This window comes from Anopheles bellator, chromosome 2 (assembly GCF_943735745.2).
Source record: "Anopheles bellator chromosome 2, idAnoBellAS_SP24_06.2, whole genome shotgun sequence".
Lineage (NCBI taxonomy): Eukaryota > Metazoa > Arthropoda > Insecta > Diptera > Culicidae > Anopheles > Anopheles bellator.
Window position 1 is genome coordinate 70,324,066 of NC_071286.1, and position 23,754 is coordinate 70,347,819.

Consider the following 23,754-nt stretch of genomic DNA (forward strand, 5'->3'; position numbering starts at 1 on the left):
GTAATTCCATTTCCATTGCTTTTCGGCCGATCTTCTCCATTGACCGTTCCGCGATCGGTTCGGTTGGCTAACAAATAGTCGAATGAATTCTGTCAAAATACATTTACCTGTTTTCAAATTCAATTACTTGTACCTGAGCGTGTAAACACTATTCAGCCATTGTTCAGACCAAGAACCGTGTTCACAGCTGTTCACCTTTTTCAAAAAAGCAAAAGCCGCCATTCCCAAGGTGCCATTGTGACAGAATGGCAGAATCCGGCCTCCAGCTGTTGCCGGCCACGAAAGACAACGGAACTGGCTAAGAAAGAATGAGCTTGGGGGGGACCGGGCTCTGGGCCCCAAATAAACACCACAAAGCGGAAAATAAATAAATTACAAACCTAAGCACCAAGCGCGGCGCATTCGATCCACGATGAATCACCCACCGGAGCTGGTGGGGTGGGTGTCCCGAAAGGGTAATTCGGTTCCTAGATGCGGCCCCGGGCCCAGGTGACCTGCAGCCATCGCACCATCAATGGCCACAGAAGCCGCCAACGTAGAGCCAACGGCCCAGAACAACGCAGTCCGCCCAAATGACCAAAAACGGTACCGTTGCGGACGGGGCTTGAGCTACCGTTGCGCCGGCCCGAAGTTGGGACATACGGTCCAGGAAGTGCAAGGAAACGGTGCTCGAGTGGTGCGCGTCAAAAGACCTTGACTCCAGCCCACCGTTGGGACCGCAGGGAAGCCGTCACCACCATGCTGTCGCCGCCGCCGCCGAGCAATTGAGTAATTTAAATCGAAACGAAGGTAATTTCCGACCGGGCGTCGGTTACGTCGGACGTGCGCGGCACGAGTCAAACACCGAAAACCGCGCCAAAAAAAAAACAAGACAAACACAAGGCGCAGGAAGATGATGGAGATCGAAAAAAAAACTACGATCCCCTGGCCGGCGGGCGGGCGGACGACCGTCACTAAAATTGTGCCGGGAGAGAAAAAGGCAATTTGATGATTTATTTCCTTCCCATTCGTGGCGGGAAGTGGAACTCCGAAAGATGGAGGCGCCACCCCGGGCCGGCCCCGGGGACCCGAAATGAAGCTTTTGGCAACATTGTCTCCGGACAAAAGGTGCGGACCGGTCGCGGAACGTTATCGGAACGGAACCGAGCGGTTTTTTTTCGGGGTGAGGCGTCGGTGAAAATTATTTTCCGTCATCGCCGGCCGGCCGCTGCGCCGCCCCGTTATGAAATGGTTTGCCATGCAAAGGAGCGATGCTGCTGAAGGTGAGTGAAAAACCGGGCGAAAGTATAGCCGGTCGGGTGCCGAAATATTCGTGACACAGATGTCAGAGCCCGGGCGCAACTGTTTGCCATTCAGCGGTGCGTGAAATTACTTCGGTGCCACCCGGTGGCCGTTGTAACGCAAATCCGTGCGGGAAGAGAAACTCTTCATTATGCAAGTCCCTGGGCACGAGATCATAGCGCGCAGATACAGTTTGAAGTATTACTTCATTCATTTTGGCGAAACTATCCTAGATTTCTGCAAACGTTTCGGGGGTGTTTTCCATCCGAAATGTCTCACCCGAACGAACATCCCCCTCCTGATGGGCTCCAGCGAAGTTACATGGCCAAACGGCTAATGTGAGCCTGGAAGGCGATAAAAATCGCGAACGAAAACTTTCCATAAATTTGACGACGATCCGTTTGTGAGCCGAGCCGATCGAGCCCTCCGAAAAACACGGTGACACTTATCGACAAATTTATGCTAAAGCCTAATCCGTCCCACAGACCCCACAAGTCAGCAGCCGCGGTCGCTGTCGTAAAATACGCGCCACCGGACCGGAGACAACATTCCAAAGCAGGATCTCGAATCGCGATCGCACCAACTCATCATCTGCGCCGGTGAGACCGATCGATGTCTCCAAACATCCGGCGATGCGTTCGTCCATCGGCCGTAAATCTTTCGAAAATAACTCCCGACCACCGGTGGCTCAGCGGTGGCTTTCTACACGCGCACCCTCGGTTTTATGTGTCTGCGCGTCCTGATCGCTCCCGGGGGCCGATAGAGAGGCCCCACAGACCTGCCCCAGTTCGGTCATTAAATTATGCTAATTTTAAATTATTACCCATAAAAATCCGATCCGATCAGCTACCGGACTTTTCTGCCATGGAGAACCGATTTCCACGCGGACCCCAAACTCGGGCGTGAACTTTGGTCGAGACCGACTGACTGCTCGGTGGGCCAACATTAGCTACCAGACAGAAATTCCGATGGCCCGACATACACTCGGTTCATCTAACCCGGGCCTTCAGGTTTGGCCACCATCGGTGCAGAATGTGTTCTACTTGTCCCACTTTGCCCACACCGGATGATGTCTTCATCGGATGCCGTCCGCCCGTGTAGTGGCCTTCGCCAAAAACAACCCCGGGACGGAGCATAAAATATTCAAAAGCCCATCATCGGCCCGTGCCCGTGGCGACGGAACGGAGACCCATTTCTGATCATCATCCATCATTGGGGGTTCGACCGGATCGAATCGGTGCGCGGTGAAATCTGCCAGGACCACCAGGGCACGGTCTGACAGACGCATGATCGAATTAGGAGAAAGTTTATGACTTAATCGTTCGCCAACCGCCAAGACCTAGCCCAGAAGAGCAGAAACCTAGATTGCACAAACTCGGGTCGTAAAACTGCAGTCGGTCAGTTGGATCGGGAAGAATCTGACGCTAAATATTAGGTCACCGGATGCACGGATGGCCAACAGTGGAGTGAGCTGTTTGGCCTAATCCGTAATTGCAGTCAACCACCCGCGGGAGGCCAACCATGGCGCACACGGCGATGATTCGCAGTAATTAATCTCATTAGGCCGGTGCTGTTGGGGTTGTGGTGGCCATATTGTTCCCCGGGAACCTCGGGAACCCAGCCTAGCGCTCTGTTGGAAGCTCGGCAAGCGGGTTAAGCAGCTCGAGTGTACGCGGCGCGGCTAAGGAAATGAGGCCACCTTGAGTTCAAACGGCGATGTTTACGGATGATTGATGCTTGGCTCAGCCGCCCATCGCGCGTCCCGGTCGACGTCGATGGGAAATTTATGAGTAATTTATTCTTCATTGACCACTTAGGCTGGCGAGCAGCGAGAAGTGCACTCGATGCGCGCCGGCAAAGCAACCAGCAACAAAACAACCGGGCGACGGGCGCATCGGTTGTAAGCAGCGGCTCGGGGGAATCAATGTTTTAGTTGCTGTCAAAGGTTAATTGGAAAATGTCTAATCATCCGACGAAAAACGGGGTCAGTGGTGTGCTCCACGATTCAGGTGCCGAAGACGGGTCTCGCAGATTCTCCAAGCTAAATCAGACTCTACTCCGTATACTCAACATACGGAGCAGGATAAGGATATTGGGTGAAACATGTCATAAAAGTAAAGACTCTATATGGAAAATTTTACACAATGATTTGAAAGAAAAGTTTTGCTTGTTTTGCTCCGAATAAATTAACACATGACCAAAAGGCAAGGACGCTCGTGTAACACATTCGAAAGGCCTGATCAAAACAGCCGAAAAACACAATAGCAATCCGTATCCACTTGATCTGTCACCACGTGACTATTCGCCAGACTCAAATTGGCAAAGAAAGGATCCTTTCCTGATCCTACTAAATCTACTGACCGGTAATAAATGAACATATCTTTTTAATCCGTCATGGGATTTTCGTGAAATCGGATGCGTTTGAAAGGGGAAGAACGCATCTATCAAACTTTGTTACGAACTAATAGTTATTCATTTTATATGGTTTAAACATAAAATCTCGGTATTTATCGTAGATACTGTGCAGGAAAACTTATTAAAAACTGAGAGCTGCAAACACAAAGAGAAAGTAGTTCTCACAGCACTTGAGACAGTAAATCACCGCTTCGCTTCCGCATACCAAGAATAATCACGTGTCTGGACGGCCGCCGACAAGGAGAACAGGGCACGTCGAGCAGAACTTTCAGCGTGCCTCTCCGGCGACGGTGGTGGCGCCTCTGTTCTCGCACATAGTGCGATGTGGTTCGTGTCACCTCCATCATCAAGGAGTGGCCTGAATATGGGTATCAACTTGGGTGACCGGTGGCCGTAATTAATACGTGCCAACCGCTCACTTAGAGATCGTGGGGGGGGTTCGGCCGGACCGATTACTCTTGTTCAAACAGCCCTACCGCACAGAGCCGGCGTCAAACCCGCCGTGACCGAGAATCGAACCGGAGAAGCAAAAGGGCCCCGCTCTGCGCTATTTGCAGATGAAACAATTTTCTGTATGTTTGTCTCACGAGGCTATCCGCGCATGGCCTAGCCTCGCAGGTGTCGATCCAGGCCACGAGCGAACGGATGCGCCGCGGAAACAATTCCACAAACAGAACCTTTTTGCCAAACAATGGCAAGAAGCGGAAAAGTGCGAAAAGTTTCCAGTTTCCCCAGGCTCGCTCATGGCTCACCTATGTCAACAGGCTGGCCTAACGTTCGCCTAAGAATGCATAAATAACGCTACAAATGAAGCAATAAAGTTGCGGCCAGATGATGTAGGCCACGGGGAACTACGCGGACGGCGTGGTGTGGCCCCCGGCCACCGCCGGCCGCATCGGGAACATCTAAATCAACAGCTCGCGGGAGGAAGGTGGATGTACAAATAATGGTTCCACGCATGGTTGCCAGTCGGGCGGGACTTAAACTTCTTCGGTCGGCCGGCCGGTCGGCCGGAGGAACCATTGTCGTGAGGCAGCACCTTCTCGGCGGGGGCCATTCTTTATGCGTTCAGCGCAGTTTTCTTGCTGCCGGGGAAATGTGGAGGTGTCTCTCCGAACGGGGGCGTTTTCAATTGTTTCTTCGTTTTTAGTGCCCGTTCTTGGCCACTCGGCACCTTAACACGACAATTGGAATCGCAACACAGCTCTTTACAGTTAGCAGGGAGCGTCGAGCGGAAGCCATTTTGTGTCATTCCAAATCGTTTCAGATGTCTCAACATTCGGCGCGACCTTTATGGCTTCTAATGGCGGCTTCTTTCACTTGGGCCCTTCCGCCCGATCGCTGGATGTGTTATTTTCAGCAACACAACACACACCGGCATCGGTGGCCAACTTTTCACTTTCACTTTTCCACCGCCGGCGGCGCTTCGGGGTGATCCGCCGTGATCGACAGAATAGGCGGCTGATTTGATTTCATTGTTGCATCGCCGAACGGATGCTGACTTACTGAGCACGCCTCGTGAGGTGTGCGAGCCCTCACTGCCGTCGCCGCCGGCGGCGGCTCATTATCAGAATCGGTTTCGGTCGGCCCCCGAGGGGGCGTTATGTATGCCACGTTATGCTGCTACTCTCCCGGTTGAAATTTCGTGAGCGAAACGGCTATTTTTCGTTTTGCCCCTTTTTCGGTAGCTGACTAGAGATACAATTTCTTTCAAAAACGGGCAAAAAGTAAGCCGCCGACGACGACGATCAAGTACCGCTTGGATTGTTTGCACGCCGGTTGCATAAAATGGTCGGTCGATCGGGCGGGCACCCTGGCCGTGCTCATTAGCATAAAAAGCATAATCTCTCGCGGGTAAAACGGCAACCGGTCGAAACGGAGCGTCCCGGGTACTCTGCCAGCGGGCATGTTCCTCTGTTCGATAGACTTGTCTATCGTGGACAATTGAAGACTCGCCCTCCCGCGATCGGCCAGAAAGTGAGACCGACTTTCCTTTTCGCCACACGAGCACCGAAAAATATGGCGAAAATAAATGATCCATTAATCCATCCATTCAAAACAGTAACGTTCATTCATAGCCAGGCGGGCCTTCTCGCCCCGGGTGCCGCCGACGGATTGCGTGACCATTCAACAGCAACGAGCCCCGAGGCGAGCGTGAAACAATCAGTTTTAGATCCATCCGCTTTATGCTTTATGCTCTATGCGCTATCCTTCCCTGCGCATGGGCCAACGAAGGTTGGTGCCGAAAACCGAGTTCCTGAGCCTGAGGTGGGCCGCATGATCGTAGCACACAAACTGCACGGAAAGTAACGAACCGTGTCATTGCGGTCGTTGCAATGCTAACACTTTTCAAGGTGGCCGCGGAACGGGATCGCGATCCTCGCAGTCAGCGAGGCCGCTCGGTGTGTGCCCAGATGACACCCGAAAGTTGGGCGACTTGTGGACTCATTCCCGAAGTAAAACAAAGTGTTATGTACTTTGCGCTGCGCATACATTAGCGCGAGTGGTTTAGGCTGTCGGCATGAGACGATAATTGATGTTCAAGGACACCGTTTTCATTTGGAACACCCGTTCGATCAGGAATTCAACACGTACGAACTTACATCATCAAACGTGTATCCAGGTTAAACCAACAGCCCGCCAGTCTGTTTGTTGGTCCACAAACTTTGGGACAATTCTAACGATTACGCCATTTGTACCGGTTACACGCATTCCTCATCGTGGTAAACAGACTTATTGAAAAGCAAACGTAGAAAAAATGCTAAATTAGAAACTGCTGATGATCTCTGACCAGACAGTGCTCCCCCCGAAGATCGGTACCTCGGATTGCCTGGGACCCTGGGGCAGAAAGTAACGAGGCGGAGATGGTGTTTCTAACCTTCTTTCGTACGCGCTTTCCTTAATCGTCGCTTCATTTTCTGTGGCCCTCCCGGAAACCATTCACTTTTCTCGGAGGCTTTAAAGTTCCCGTTTTCCTCGCGCGCATGGAAAAGGCTTACTTTTGTCAGGTTCCCGGTGGAAGTGCCAGCCGGGGCCAACTGAAGACGGTCCCTTCATGGGCCAAACCGCAACCGCCAAGACAAGTCAAGACTGCCCTCTCGGTCGCTCGTCCATTCTGCTCGTCAGAAAAACCAATTAGCCGGGCTCGGTATGCGAGCACACGTCGCTAGGAAGGACCCATTTCCATCCTGTGCTCTTTGCTTGCGCTTCTAACACCATGAGCATTTCCCCGGCATTAGTTGGCGCGCGGCACGGCTTTGCGGCATCGTTCCCATTGACAGGCCCGGGTCGACATGAGGGATGGGTGGCTGCGAAAAAAAAACGAGGTGTGCATCGAAATGCGTTAACCACCCGGAGCAAACGAGCGGTTTTAATCACTTCCGCGGAAACAGAAACATGAAACATTACGAGGCGCTGAAATTGGGGGCCACGCCGCGCCGTCAAAGGGATCGCGGGATCGAACATCGGAGCCGTTTTCCACGCCAATTGGGTGCTTTTCGGGAAGCCGAAAACGCGAATGATGCGCCTTTCTCAGCCTCGTTTTTTGTGTTAGTAAGGGCGCGCCAAAGGTGCCGATTGGAATTAGAGGGATCAATTGATGAGGCCTGTGAATCTTTCAATCAACTAAACTAGGACTGCTAGGACTGATACTAGGGTGGTTTAAAAAGTTCCCAATATCGCCATGAAGATGGCATCGTTACTAAGTGAAGCTAGTGAATTTGGTTGTCAGTCAGACCATTTACGTTTTTTTTCCACTGTGAAATTTTAGGCAGCTAAATTTAAGCGTAATCCCAAGAGCTAATGTAATTTCTGAAACATTTCAGTCCATCCTCGCACTGATTATTTCTAAAATAAGTCCCACGAAGAATGGTCGACTATGGAGTTTACGGATCGGAAGTGTATATCCAAAGAGTTCAACGAGTTCAACAAATTGAGTTATCTCCATCAACGACCCAATCGGTGCTCAGTGCCACATGCTTAACCATCGCCTTCCAGAAACTCGTGATCAAGTATGATGGAGCAGTTTTGAACCGTTCGGACGATCAACATCTTCACCACACGATTAAGAGCGGGATGAAGTGTTCTTTTGAAAGTGCCCATGTTTGCGTGCCCATGTCTCTAATGTCGGCCGTGCGCCGGAATCGGCAACATAAAAGCCCACCACGGAGCATAAGACAGTGAACTCGAATCTCGACGGAAAGTCACGAGAGAATCCATGGCCGCGAAGGTTAGAGCGAATCGACCGAACTAAACACAAATCACAACACAGCAAGGCGGCCACTAAGAAGCAAGCGCCGTTCGCAGGGCAGGACAGACGACGCCTTTTCGCTTATAATTAATCTTACGCACGAAGCGCATCGTCGTCTTCGTCGCCCCGCAAGCTGGACATCGAGCAAGAAAAACACTTTCCATTCCCGGGCACACGGGCATGAAGCTTTCACCGCTGGCCGCACACAATTTCCATACAATATAGAGCGTGGCTCTCCGCACGGCCCGGTCCATTCTACGATTTTGAAGGCCAGTCCCCTGATCCTATCCCGCGAACCATCATCATCGTCCCGTGCCGGAATCGCTCAAGTCGGATAACAAAGCAGAGCCTCACAGTGCGTCGGCCGTCGGAGAAAGGAGTTTGCGGCCAATCAGCCGCGAACGGAATGGAGGAACACAAAAAACGGCCCTTCCATCACTTGCCCTTTTTGGGCAGGAAGAAATTTCCGCACGGGAAGGAGCCCGCGACTGGGACAGGAAGAGCGGTCGGGGACCGGAGCCGGTGCACTCACCTCCAGCACGTGATCCAGTTCTTTGGTTTCGAGATGCTTTCGCTGGCCACCGCACCCGTTGGAGGCGCCCACCGTCGTGCCGTTGTGGGCCGTTCCGCTGCCATTGGCACAGTCACCGTCTTCGCCGTCGATCGTGGCCAGGTCCTCTTCGATCTCTTCCGAGTCACGCTCGATGCCTTCGTCGTCGTTATCTGCAAGAGAGAGAGAGAGATGAGTGTGTATGTGTGAGAATCAGAAGAACGATCAGGAAGGAGCAAACCACTCAAAGAAACAGATCAGAGAACGATCAATGGCCGATATCATAAATTCGATTACACATTTTTAAAGCACCTTTCGCTCGTGCTTAACACATTGTTTTCACGTCTTTCACGACGCATAAGAACGCACCGCATCGATCAGTTCTCCGTAGCTCGCTTGTGCACGATCCTTTAAAGTTTCAAAAGACTGCCGCTAGTCCCTAACAATGGTTTCAGCTTCAGGACCGGATTATGTTGAAGCACAGTTAACATCGTGTAATGATTAATCGCCGCCCATTATCGCACCCAGGCAAACCTCATCTACTTCTCTCTCAAGCGCATCGGTAAATTCAAACGCAATTCCTTGGCTTGAGACATCTCAATGCTGGACGCTAGAGAGTTTACTTCACTTCCAAAACATCCCAACTTCAAGTTCTGGGTCAGCCAGCGATGGGCCATGTAAGCGTTTCTTTGCGTCAATTACGATCATCAACAATATTTATGCAAGGACATCCCTATTCCCGGGTGTCGCAAATAACGGGTACATCGCTTATCGCCAGAAGACCCACGGCGCGTTTATTCGTTGGATTAGCTCAAATTTATTATACAGTTAACCCGGCCCGCCTTGGTCGAGCAAAAGGACCCACAAAAGAGCTCGCCCCGACATCGGAGGTTTTTCACTGCCAAGGTCCGATACGATCGACGATGCACCGATGGGTGGTCACTACACCGGGCACTCACAGGTTGCAGTGGACCGAGCGGATACTCGCCATTGCACCACCTTGGATTCGGGCCCTGTGCACCCTGCGCCGGCTGTTCACGTGGCGACCATTGCGCGCGTTGAGATAATATTAATAAATGATCGCCTATTTTCTTCCCTCCGTGGAAGCAGTTGGCCCAACGTTTGTCCATTGTTTCCCGGCCCCATGTTTTCAGCTATCCGATAATCTCTACGAATGATTTTAGTGTGGCAGCTTAGGGAAAATTACGCGCAACTAAAAGTATTTTGTTTTCCCTTCAATTCCGAAGCCACTTCGGTTCGGAACCGGTTCACAGGCGGCGGACCAACACTGGGCCGTTAATGCATTATTTATGTTTCCACGCGCACACGAACTGGGGGCCGCAGCGATGCAGCGTTCGCGGGGTCGGATTCAGAAAACCGAAATTAAACAAGAAAGCTAAATAAATGCTCCCCGCACCGAGAGCGCTAACGAGAAGGTAAATACGCACCGCGCCACCATCTTGGGGGGCATTAATAAGGCCAGCCATTGAATTTAATCAACATTTCAAACGGTGGGGCTCACCTTGCACGAAATGGATCGAAACGGGCCGTACCAGCGGACGAAAATAGGACCGCTGGCTGGCTGGCTGGCTGGCTGGCTGGCTGGCTGGCCCGCCAAGGGTGGAACCTTCTCACCGCACATTCTACAGTTAGCTCAACCCTTCGCTGTTCAAATATTTGTCTCGCTTCTGACGAGCCGAAAATGCAATCAGCTTGTACAAATGCATCTGTAATTGTTTTATCACATATTCCCGGTGGGCGCCGGAGTGAGAAGAACGCATCAAAAATTCAAAAATCGCTACCGAAGAATATAATTGAGTTCATAAATAAAATCGTGGGTTCTAGACCCGACGGCACAGCTAAAAGCGTTATCTATAATTTAACGGATGCATTATTAGTGCTGCTACTGTAATGAAAGCAGTTCGAATTAGCTTGGGCCGACTTGTAAGGAATTATGGGAACGTTAATTTACGGAATATACCTCTTTATAGGGTCGCTTAATTGAAAATTAACCTGGAGTCAGAATGGAAGCACCGTATCAGGCTTCTAGTCTCCGTTAAGGGCCGCCAGTTAAGGAATTAGCGGCTGATACGGCCAACTGAATCGACAACAATGAAGTGTGCACACGTCCAAATAATGACAGTAAAGGCGTCAACAAACATTACAATCACCACAATGGTCTCTTTAACTCCATTAGCGATCGGCTCTGCACAATCAGGCGCCACAATATCCATCAATTACTTGCGCACAGTAATGGCCAGTTCTTGAAGTAATCCTACTCCCGCCCTGCATCGATCGATCGCGAATTTATTCAGTCGGATCGGGACGACGGTGTGGCCCGGCCCTAAGGTTTCATCCATTAAATGATCAATCAAACGTTCTCCCACACCGCAAACACCGCAGAGAGGCATTCAAGGCTAAGCTCTAGGCTCGGCCCGCCGCAATCCTGGCGCAGCTGCAGCCACCACCCAGCGCTATTTAGCCCGCGACACGTAGCTTGTCATGTTCAACAGAACCTGCCAAAATCGATAAATCTCGAGCGAGTGCGCCGTCTCGCCGTACATCGTCTCACGTCTCGCGCCCCGGACGCGGTGACAAGATGGAAGTTGCGCAATGTATGCAAATCACACACAGGCACAGCCACGCTCCAAATTCCTGTGAATCATGCTCCCGTGCGAGTGTGGTGGTAAGCGCGATCAATGCTCGGCAATATGTGGAAAGGACCAGCGGGCCAACCAGCGGGTTGTCGCGTTGTCTTCGTCCACGTTCAACTCCCATTCATAAAATACCATTCGTTCGCATTCGGTCTTGGAAGACGCCCAAACCCCCCACTGGCACACGCGACGGTGCGTGAGTTCTGTGTGCCATCACCCTGCGGCGATGCAGCGGAGAACGTTCTCCGAGGCGCAACCACCGTTAGGAGATTTCGACGGGCGCACAGGAAACGAAACCCCCTGCTGCAGTCGCATCGTACGCAGCGAGTTCCTTTGCCAAGAATTGCATTCTCCACTGTTTCCAAGCAGAACCCCAAGGTACGCGCGTAACTGTATCGTGCGATCTGCGGCTGCGAAAACAGCAATCCCACCAGCAGGCGCACCAGTGCAACATGCTGCATGCTTTCTGGCAGCGCGGACGACCCAGCATGACAGCACCGGCCCCCCGCCTTATTATGGGAATGGTACCGACCACGGTGCACAGGGTTTGAATCGGTCTCGGTGCCCTTGCAGCCCAGTTGGCAACCTGCAACCCGGGGGCACACATGACGCGAGCTGGCGTGCAGTCGGCGTGGGCTGCCCGTCCTGCCGGCCAAGCGCAGCATTGTCGCAGGCGCAGCGCAGACCAATAGCACGCTCGCTGTCCCGCTTCCTTTCATCTAGCCCCATCGAGCACGCTGTCAGTCAGCATGATGTATTTATTATTGTTACAATTTTTATTTGGTCTTTTCATTCCCGGCGTGTGGCTGTTGCAACGTTGGCGCTGCACTTGGTTGATGTACTGGGCTTAGCCGCTGTTTTACTTTTGACATTCATTCGCGTGCATAACTTTCCTACCGCCCCCTTCCTGACCGTTTCGTGCTAAATCGTCGCGTGTTCGCTTCCTTCAGCAACGTCAGAACCTTCGGACCGGGGCCTCGTCTACACCGGGGTGCTGTCGATCGCATTCGCATGGTTGCTAAACGGAAACCGCGTGCGATAGTGATCTTGGCGGCAAAGAAACATTCCTGCAGCGTTTCGGATCGTATGCAAATGGAAATATTAATCTTCCACTGGTAGCACTAACCGCTGATCGTTGATCGGCTTTAGATTAACAAAAAACGTACTCAAGTTGAATGTCATATAGCAACGCCCCTTAAAATTGGCTGGCCAACGTTGGCTATCCACGCCGACCCCAAGGGCTTACTTACCCGGCCCTACCCGGCTTTAATTTGTCCCGAAAGTGTGAAATTATTCGTTAAAACCCACCCGACGGGTGCTAGATAAGTACGTGGCCAGTCAGCGGGCCAGCCCGACATAAAATTAAGCCACACACCACAGTGGCTAGTCCACAAAAATCGTGACCATCGATCGAAATCAACCTCGCGCTCTCGCGGATACCGAACCGATTCATAATGCCGATCGAAACCTGTTCCTCGCTGGGGCGCCCCATGGAGTCGCCAGCGACTCGCGACACATCGATATACGCTAGAGCATCAACCTTGGCGTCAGCGATATGGTTCTTTCAAATTATGCGCGAACCTTCCGCGGTACTTAATTTCTTTTTCGTGTACTTCCCCAAGCCACGTAGACTTATGGCTTCGCGGCTATGGCGTTAGGTTTTAATCAATCTAGAGGCAGACATTCCTCGCAACCCCCGGGTGGAAGGCTAACCGGCGGTTGACAGGCTATCAAGATAAACAGGCGTCCGTTCTTTTGCCCAGGGTATTTTTTCTTCTTCTGCAGCACACATCGCTAAACAAACTTCAATTAGCGCAGCAGAAACAGGAATGAAAGCTATTAAGAATGTGCAAATAGCATCGGACAGACCCGTAAGGGGGCGGCAGATAATCTATATTGAACCGGTTGGCCGCTTCGAAATAGGAGGAAAAGGACACAGGTTTTAATCCGCAATCGGCCAAGAGATTTCTAATTCCCATTTCAATGGCACTCGCCGGTGAACCCTTTCGTAATAATGATCCACTCGACTCTTACGGCAAGCCTTTTCCGAAACGTTGACATTGCACTTGTAGCTCAATGTCACGGTTGGGCTGGCGGGGGTCTAATTCATGGTAAAACTTTAGCAATCGTGAAAATTCATCACTCCGGTTGTCACTTTGGGTTGCACAAAATCTACACGGAACATTGAGTTCGTTCCACAGATGGTCAAAAGTTACGCAAGAAACCCAAGGCCAAACGTTGTACACGACAGATGAGTGAAACAGCAACGGAATCGGAGTGGCCCACCAGAAGAACCGGCCAACCTGAGAGGGTGGTTTTATTTCTGTGTCCACACAAGGATGAAGAAATGGGTGTCATCGATGGTGAAGCGCTCTGGCCGTAAAAGCATCGCCGACGCAGCGTGCAGCTTTGTGCAATTCTCAGCAATTTCGAACAATGCTCAAAACCGCAATACGGACGAACCATAACCCCGTCGTCCCGCCAAAAGTCACAAATCACATACCGCCCTCACACGGAGATGCGAAAGAAAGCATGCTCGCGTGTCTCGCAAGGTTAATTAGAAACCGCAACGCACCGACACTCGTGCGGCACTGCAAATCTGTGTAGATCGGATCTCGGGGACACAGATCGCGCACGTTCGAGATTTTCCCACGATTTTCCTCCGGCACGCAACGGCGCAGAAATGAACAAAAAAGAGTAAAGCGAAACGTCGGAAAGGCACACGACACGCGGCGGCGGGTGATGGCGAATCGGAGGAGCTCAGGAAAACAATTGAAGGAGCAAGAAATAAAAAAAGCAACTCTTATTCTTCCTCGCGGCCGCCATCTCACCCAGCCCAGCCTCATCATGTTGGTCATTAACGAAAGCTAATGTGTACCTTCTACCGCCATCCTGCCATCTTCGACTGGCGAAGCAAGGCCACACATGGGAACGCCTGAGTGCTGTCCAGTCCGTTCTGTGAAGCCCCTTCCGAACCGGTCGGTGACGGTTCCCCTTTGGTGGTGGCTCAAGAAGTGGCAACAACTCTCAACACGGGCGTGGATGTTCTGGAGAACGATTCGCCCGGGAAGGAATGACTGAACCACGCAATCCCTGGGGCCATCGCCCATTCGTGTATGTGTTTCGTCCCGTTCCGCGCAAAGCGACCAGTCACGCTGGACTCACGCTCCCCGATTCTCGGTGTGGCAAATATTTCACGCGACGTCAGTCGATTGGCCCTAAATTGGGTCAGTGGGCATCCATTAGGGGGGGAGCCCACATGCGTGTGTCCCGCGGGACTTTCCTTACCTTCGGACGTCATGAACTCGATCAGTTGCTCCAGCTCGTGCGAGATCTGGCAGTCTTCGCTCGTGGGCAGGTTGTAGTCGAGGGCCCGGTACACGACGATGCCCAGCTTCAGCAGTATCTGGAAGTAGAGAGAGAGAGAGAGAGAGTGAGACAAGTGCACGGTCAGCAAAAGGTAAACAAACGTGGCCTCGGAGGTCGGTAGGGCAGCAGGCCACCAGGCACCAGGTTGGGTTGCACACGCGAAGAACCCTCCGACACTGCAAACAGGTGAAAGCGTATCGGGCTCTGTGGAGCAAGTTCAAGGAAAGTCGAATATTGTTGGGTGCGCGCTGGATTCTTTTTCTCCGAAAACCTTCTCAAGCCCCTTTCCAATTGGTTCCCCCGATTGCCCGGCTTTCCGAATATGGGGTGCGGGCGCGCGCGCGCGCGCTTCTGCTCGTTAACCGGCCCTGCAGCTGGGAAAATGAAGCAAAAAATGGCGCCCGTAGGCCGGAAAAAAAGCATATCGGGAACGAGGCGTTTGCAACAGGTTTGAGTTTCACTCGCCGGGCTCGCCGTCGAATAAGGCACCAACGCGCAGTGGGCAGTCGGCGGCGCACTATCGGAAAATTGATCGCACAAAGATGATCAGTGAGCGTGTGGGGCCATTTAACCAGACCACACCGGAACCCGGAAGACCGCAAAGTGGAGGCTTAAAAGTCGTTCGAGTGTCTTGCGGAATACGGTACGATTTTTCTCGTTCCTCCAATAATGATCGAACTTGAAACAATTCACGATATCTGGTGGCTAACGATGGAGTTACTCAATCCGTTACGCGCACAAAATCAAGATCAAAGTCTTCATCTAATCAGCCACGCTGCTCTTTTTAATCAAACACACTTACGCCCTTCAAAGCGAGCTAATTGAGAAAAACTGAACTAAATAAACAATCACCAATCAGCACGGGGCCTAACGAGCCCTTCCTTTGGCCCGGCGAGCGTTATGCTTTTCCCAATTGCCCATCGTCTGGAATCGGAAAAAGGGGTGCGCGTGTTACATATTTTTTCCCACCATGCACCGTTTCGGCGCAGGAAAGTTTGTGGCATTGAAATTGGGAAGCCATTTCCCAGCTCGCGATGAATGACGGGACGACGTGCTGGGAATGTCTTTCGCGTAGGCAAAGGCGTGCAGAAAAATCAACACGAACGAAGGATGGATGCCACCTGGAACGTTGCTGGTTGCTTATCGATTAATTTATCTCAAGTTGAAGGAGAAGGAGTTTAGGAAATACATTCCTGAGTAGTCTCTTTAAACAGAGGTTTGCAAGAATGTTTCAGCATCGGACAATCTTCCCGCTCCTTGGGTTTGGTGATTGATATTTCCAATACCTCGAGGCCCGATACTGATAGAAATAATATTGCGAAACGGTGCCCTCAACATTCACATAACCGTGCACGATGAGCAACCACTTCTTAACCAGTTCTGTCCGTGCCGCCCCCCGGCACGGTACAATAAACGCTGATGGATTAACTTCCGATGGAATTTGAAAAATGAGCAAAACCAACACGTCGGCCCAGGTCCTAGGCAGGTACACCACTTCGCACTCGGAGCGCGCCTAGGAAGGCGTAAACCAGGAGGCAATGTAACCGATCGGCAATGGCCGATTACCGGTTGATGGATTAACGTGATCAAAGGCAAAGATAGCAGCCACATGCGCCAGTAATGTTCGCAGCCGGCAGACCAAATACGCCGCTGGAATGCGTCTCGGGGAGCGCACCGCAAGAGTGGACCTGGAAACGGGTGAACAAGCGCAAGTGTCAACGCTTGAGAACCGTCTAAAATAGTCTGTTCATGTCTCACTGTAAAACATTCCGTACTTAACGCTGCTCGCTGATGGACGGGAAGAAAATGAATTTTCATTCAAATGTTTTCCTGGAGCATACGGAAAATTAGAAACCTGTTCACCACACCACATCGAGATTAATTCCTAATGGCCTTTATCAGAATGATCAGCCGGAAGCGAGCTCCCGAAACCTTTTAATCCAACTTCCGACTCATGCCTATCGGAAAGGCATCGCTGCTCCCGTTACGACCAAACCTTTCGGGCCTTTCGTCACAACTCTGTCGAGGTGTAAGAAAAACGTACGCACGCACCACGATCATTTCCGTTTTTTGGGTCAATAAAAGCGCTAATCATTCCCAGTGACGCTGATGACGGCGGTGTGGGGCAAGGGACGGTGATCAAACCAACGGTGAACTGACCATTCTCGCCCTAGAACGCCTGTTGCAATGGATAATTCGTGGCCCATATTTCGAAATCAAACGGATATGACTATCATTTGCGTAGCGGTAAAAGCAGTTGCGCGCAGCATCAACACACGTGTCCCGATATGATGGCGCAACGTGCGGCAATAAATTATCATCGTTCCCGTTCGCGCGACGCACCCGTCACTGACGGTCATTATTACGCAATCAACGCGCAATTCTATGCGTACTCCGCCCCGCCGGCGGGAGATGAAAAACATTGCCTAAAACAACAACAAAAAATCCAGGCCAATCCAGAACGACCGTGGTGTGGCCACGAAATTGAGGGTTCCGCTTTTCGGCGGTTTCATGATGCCCACGGAAAAGGTTACAATCGAATGGCGGCCCAGAATTACAACCGTTTCGCCGCCGAAGAAAAAAAGGCCGTCGAGCCTTTTAAATTGCTACTACAGTTCCACTTTGTGCCCTAATCAGCCTGCCTCACGGCCCCACGGCGAGTAGGTAAATCAGCATTAAAAACAGTCCCACTCGAAGAACGGGCCACAGAATCGTGTCGAATCCTTGAATTTCGTCTCGGAACACTCGGAGTCTCGGCCGGATGAAGATGTTTCAGGGCAACAGGCAGACGGCTTTTTTATTCTGAGTTCCGTTACCCGCAAATGAACACCGAGGCGGCCCCCTCGGTGTAGTCCCCGTTCCGCGCGTGGTTAACGGTGATCCCGTCTGGCCGGCCGCAAGATGGCCGAGACCCCGTGCCTGGAATGTGGTAGATTTATTGATTTACGATCGAACGTTTAAACGCTAATGAACTGGCGGTAAAATGGCCTGATCCTGCCAGGGTACACTCTTCCGGCGCGCGGTGGTTAGGTAATGGTCCGGAATGACCAATTAACGGTTAACAACTCTGTGACTCAATTAGCACCCGGGGCAACCGGACCAGATGGAACGTGGCCGGGAGCAGACACATCGCATCATCGCATTAATTCCGCAGCTGAGAACGCAAACTCGTCCCGACGTGTGGTGAAAACTTTGCGGGACTGTATCCCATTTCTTCTGTTAGCTACATCTCGAAGCATCATCTGCGTCCACACGACGTTTCGGAGCATAACATGGGCCGTGCCATTAATCATCGAACAATGGCGCCTGATTACTATCTCGACAGACTTTCGTAAGTACCTCTGAGGTGGCACCCGTTCTCTGCTCGCTCTAATAATTCTGTGTCCTCATAGGTGACCTGCGCCAGAGCGTGGCAGATCCGTGCGATCGTTCACAGCACTTTCACTAACGCGCAGCAGCGTCCGTGCGAAACAATCGAAAGGGGTATCCATCCACTGACCATGCGCCCTGTTCGTGAGGCGCGCTGTTGGACCGGGGCCATGGCAAAGGTGAAGCTTACATCAATAAAAGGCCCCCTAAACGTCCTGTCCTGTAAACCCGGACGGATGCACCATTGCACCAGCGCATCGTCTTGTGCCATATGGGTATCGGAAGGGTATCGGAATGGCTGTACAAATAGACAGCCACCAGCTGGCGGCATCGATCGGACCGATGTATCTTCTCCGATCGATGGCCCAATGGCCCAGCCAGTCAACACGTAGCGCCTTGTGCTACTGCTTGCCAGCGATGCTGCCTCAATCTTCCTCGCTTAGCAGCTCGTACGCTGATGGCGATGGCCTTTGGCCTTCGGTAACGGTTCGGTGGCAAAGTCGGCCAAACGTTCGCTCGGTCGCTCGGATAGCAAACAACTTTCACGTGCATTGCTGAAATCCTTCCTGTCGCCAGCGTGGAAAACGGCCCGCAGATATCACAGCGGACAGATCCACAGAAATGAGATGAGTAGCACAGGCCCGGACATACGGACATCGGGCACTACGAGTCGGATAAAACACCACGCCAATGCCGTTGGAATGCTTGGAAAAAGTAAAAGTTTATTCTTGCAAAGGAACTCCGGAAGAGCATAAGGGCATTCTGCAGCAGGCGGGGTCCGACACTTCTCTCCCACAGATCGTCATCTCGGTGCCGAATCCGTGTCCACCGGTCTCATTAAACACAAACCGGTTGGTCACAAACCATCGATAGCTCATTAGGTGATAATTACCGTAAAAAGCGAACAGCGAAGCGAACTACGGAACGGTAACAATGCGTCAACATCGCAACAGTTTCGCCATCAACTGGCCAACCACAAAGCGCACCGCTGCCGCTCCATGTAATCGCCAATATATCACTCATAATCGTTTCCAAGTTTCGCTCCACTGTCCCGCGGCTTCAAAATTGAGCTATCGTCCGCCTGGACGCCTGGATATCTTGGGAGAACATCTCGTGGCACCCCCCAAAACGACTCCACCGAAAGGTCAACCGTGGCGCACGCGTTCTCAGAGGTCAGAACGAAGTTTGCCCGACCCCATGATTAGTCCTCCCCCCCCTCCCCGCGTGAGTTAATGGAGGACTTTCGGCCGCCGCAAAGGCTGCGGCGCCTAAAGCGTTGAAGTTTTACAAATAGGCCCCCACTAAGAACCCGAACCGTCTCTAGCTCTCTCGCTCTCTCTCTCTAGCGCCCGAGGCTCGAAAATCGTGTCCTAGACCGGCAATACGAGGCACCGCGGTAACGGAGTGTTGAAAACGGCCGCAACTCAGCCTCCTCTCTCGCAGCTTTGGTCATATTTCTTCCTCCACCAAAGAGTCGGCTCCTTCTTGGGTCCCAAATATGGTAACGGTTCGGGCGACACGGGGGCCAGTGTCCCCGTTCGATTTTGTATACACTCACTCCTGGGGAGTCCATCGGCTGCCGCGGAGGGAACCTAGAGAACCCGCCGTCGTCAGATAGGACCTCCGCCGCCGCCCCGGATCGGCTGAGTGATTGCGGAAGCAATGGAACAATAAACTCACGGCGTCGGGCAATCGTGATAATTTATGATCTCGTATCTCGCCATTGGGACTTTCCAACCACTTTTTGTTTCGTTACCGTTGTTGGGGGGACCTTATGGGTCAGTGGGACGAATTCTCCGCGAGGTCCCGCGCCGCATTTTGGGCGATTCCAGGTGATAGATGGCGTCGTGCTGGTCGGGCGCGGGAGTCACCCGGTGGTAATCGTGAGTTCACAAATGTCACGCCGGGTCCCAATTTGCGTGCCGTGATCGATTTGACCTGTCTTCCCGCCGTCTACGGAATGCGGCGTCGTCATGCTCGCTAACGATGGTTAGCGAGGTTAATTGGAAGGTGGCGGCCACAGGACGATGCGTGTGACCGATCGCGACGAGCACCCGAGCAGTTATGGTGACCCGAAAGCCTACCCAACGCTCGGTTTGCGTGTGGCATGCGAGCAGAACCGAACGGTTCTGGGCTGACATTGACATTTACTGCCCTGCCCGGCGTCCGGTGCCGTAAACCACAAACCGGGACAAAACGGTCCAATGTCCCCGTCGCCAACGTCTTCGCAGAAGGGCGCGCACAGATCCAGTTCTGTCAATCAATCGATATCGATGCGATTCGCCTGACCGGACGCGTGCGCACACAAAGTGCGCGCGCGTCTGGTTCCGATATGACAGCCTAATGACGGACTGTCATTTCGAAGGCCTCTCCGGGCGGCCAACCCGGTCGCACGACCCGGAGTTTGATCGATCGGCGAACGCCAAATCAGAGCAGTTCGGTATCTCTTTCGCGGCGTGTACCGCAACCAACGTGTCTCGATAAAGGAACAGATGGTGTACGTCGATTAAAAAACGGTACAGATAGCGCTGTGGTAGGCCTAACGTTGGTATCCTACACGGACACCGAGACGGCGAAGGCCTTCCAAGCGTAGCCTCCCGGGGAACGGCGCGCTATCGAGTTCCATTAGATAAACGGCGGAAAACGGAAATACCAGAGTCCGTTTTGCGCAGTACCCACTCGGAAACGTAGTGGTCGTTTCCGGGGTAAAACTCCAGACATTTCGTACCGCATTCCTTCTCAATGAAAAGTGAGCGACCAATGTATGAAATGGGTGGTTTACCTCACAGATTAAATTAATAAAGAAACAACTACACCGTTGCTTCATAAACACGGCAAATTGGCCCATCTTGTCTGCTTAACGCAATTCCGTTTCGTCATCCGTTATGATGAATGGCTCGACATGAACATGCGATGTGCAAACACTCTTCTTCTCTCACTTCTTGCACCACGCGTGCCAATATTACGAAATTCAAACAATCGGCTGTCGAAAGCCGTTTCAAATTTGAACGTTGCTCCCAAAAACTCTAATCGCAATCAATGAGCGCCGATCGCTTAGTTTTCACCTAATTATGTTATCTGGGGCCAGACACGTACACACGCCAATTATTTACCACCTTCCCAACCTTCTCATCGTTGGATGAGTTCGAGGCCGCAAAAAGTTTGTAAATAGTGCGGAAAATTGATCGTGGCCAACCTGTGGATGAAATCTTCGACACGCGGGGTCAGCCAGCTTATTAGTCTTAGCACACACGGAGGAAAGTTTCTCAAAGCCGAACAAGTGGCCTCATTAAGAGCTGCGGCGAATTGATGAAACGATCGTTCGATAGCGCACCGCACAGAACTAAGATGCAACTGTCCCGACGCACCTCCCTCACGCTAATGTTCTAACGAAGCCAAATTAGAACGGAGGGTGAAGGAACTCATCAAAACCAAAACAACGTGCGCACGGCGGAGCTTTAAATGAGAGATAAGTGAGGAGAGCACCGGTGGTAATTGAGCAAACTCTTAATTTTCCCCGTTTTCCCCCCGAAAAGGTAAACAACGCCGTGTGGTCCGTTCTCCCTCGGCTTTTATTTCGGCAAAGAACGGATTGATGAAATTGACCAATTACGGTGCGCTCGCCAGCTAGCAATCCCTCCAGCACATATGCGCCCAGAACATATCGACCGACGGCCGCCCCCAGAACGTTGGATCCGAGTTCGTTGATCTTCGGCGGGAAACAAAGCGAAACATGGCAGGCGCCAAGCTGGGCCCCTCGGCGGTACTGGATATGTGGTGGCTCCTTCCTCCCAGTGTCTGCCCGCCGGCGGCGGTAGGGAATCAATTTTGCAACATGTAAAACCGAAATCGTGTAAGCCAATCATCGCCGGCAAGCGCCAACCGATCTCGCGGCGACGCGACAGACTGAAACCTAGGGGTCCTAGAAACCCGCGGCCCGACACACGTCGGGCGACCCAGAATGATTCATGTTGAAGCTATTATGCCACGCAAACAACACCGAGAGAAGGTGCAGCACCAGGCGGCACACAGACGTGTGGCGCAATGCCGAATTGAATGGCCACCACCAGCTTCTAACTCCACACATTTCGTCGATCGGAGATCGCGGAGAACATTTTATTAATCGTAACTAGGGTCTTGGGATGTTGAAATCTAAAGTTTGATGTGCGCCAAGTTGTTGGGACCGCGTAGTAAGTTCACAAAAGGGTTCCATGTGTAGTTCCGCCGTCCTTAGCATAGGTCTTTGTAGGATCGCATAGAAGAGACCCAAGTCATGTGTGAAATCTCGTGTCTCCCGCCGGGGGTCGAGCCAACAAGCTATAGGGTCCGCGAGGCCATCGACTTTTGATGAGCATCGCCTGTAGGGAGCTCAGCGTAACCAGCTCCCGCGAATCCTGCATATCCCGGGGACATCACAGAATGTCCTATGCGGTAATGAGCAGGTTTTACCGCACGAATTTGCTATTTAATTGCAAATGCAGCATTTCTTGCTTGCTGTGTGTCCGAACGTCCGGGTCCGGGTCCGAGTCTCCCACAAACAATCGCCAGAGTAGCAATCGTGGTTCCGCACCGTTATGCTACCGATGGGTCCCCGGTTCCCAGTTCCTGTGTGAGCGCGAGATGCATCCAACTGGCTGGCCGGGAGCTGGGCGGGAGTGAAACCGTGGCAAGACAAATTGCATAATATACACAGCATAGCCCATAAGGAGCGCGCGCGCCGCTTCTTGAGCAGCAGCCGACGAAGACGCCAAAGCTAACCCGATCCCGGTAGATACAGTTCAGCCCGATGGCCCGCGGTCACACCGCAGTCCCGACCACGGCGCAAAAGGGGTCCCACCAAAAGTTGCGTCGCCCCGTAGTAGCGAGTGGACAGACGACGACGACGGCAACGACGACAAACCGACATGCATAAATTTCCAAATCGCCATCACCCGCTGGTGGTGGAAGCACAACGCCTCGGAACGGCGGACCCCAGAGAGAGGGTGCCTCCTCACCAAACGTGACCGAGCGTTCTGAGCGTTCGCTGAAACCCGGCGAGGAAGGATCGGGGTCTAGGGAAAAAGGTATTGTTTATGCTGCCATTTTAATGCATGCGCGACTAACGAGTCTCCCTTCGGCGCTCTCGGCGGTGGCGACGGTCCTTCTTGGTGGCGGCGCGGCACAGTAACTGAAAACCCACACGGATGGCCGCCCAGCTTCCGCACGGTGCACGGCCCGAACCTCTGGCCCCCCCCCGGGGGTGAACACAGCAGGATTGGTGACAATTTTGGCGCCAGCTTTTGCAACCTAAAAGTGACAGCATCGTTGTGCTCGCGCGCCCTGGCAGTTACCGCGTGTCCACCACGCCAAGAACTGTGGCAAAGGTCAGCCCCCCCCCACCCAACGATCCTGAGGTGCTGGCGCCAACTACAACGACGGGAGTCGCTCGCCGTGAGTCATGACGCTGAGCACTAGACTGCCTATGGTCGTCCGGGGCCAGTAGTTTCGTGCAGACCAAAGTCGGGGAGTCTAACGTGTTGGAGCATAAACTATTTTCGACTTCCTCCACCGTTGACCGGCAACCTCCGGAAGGTGCAATCAATCATGGAAGCGAGCAACACCGTCAAGTAACGCACCAGTCAACTCCATCGACTCGCTGCTGAGTCCACTCTGACGCACTTCTTATCGAAAGGCGATGCGATAAGCAGGGACCTGTTCGGACCTTCGGACCAGTAAACAATCATCATGATAAATCGAACTTCCCGCTGTCAGCGAATCGGGCACCGAAATTCGAAAACATTCTCCAACAACAAGGCTCACCCCCAAAAGGGTCCAACACGGCACGTTCTGTGGGGGTGCTATTTTCAGCTGGCGTTGTAAGCGATTGG

General features: G+C 52.4%; 1 protein-coding gene across 1 annotated transcript in view; it reads right to left on the reverse strand.

The window, feature by feature from the left end:
- LOC131207948 (protein spire) overlaps positions 1-23,754 on the reverse strand; it is a 101,965-nt gene that overhangs the window by 42,685 nt on the left and 35,526 nt on the right. The window contains exons 3-4 of the mRNA XM_058200584.1: positions 14,438-14,555; positions 8,478-8,668 (exon numbers count right to left, since the gene is read on the reverse strand). Coding sequence (XP_058056567.1) covers positions 8,478-8,668; positions 14,438-14,555 — 309 coding nt within the window. The remainder of the gene's footprint in view (positions 1-8,477; positions 8,669-14,437; positions 14,556-23,754) is intronic.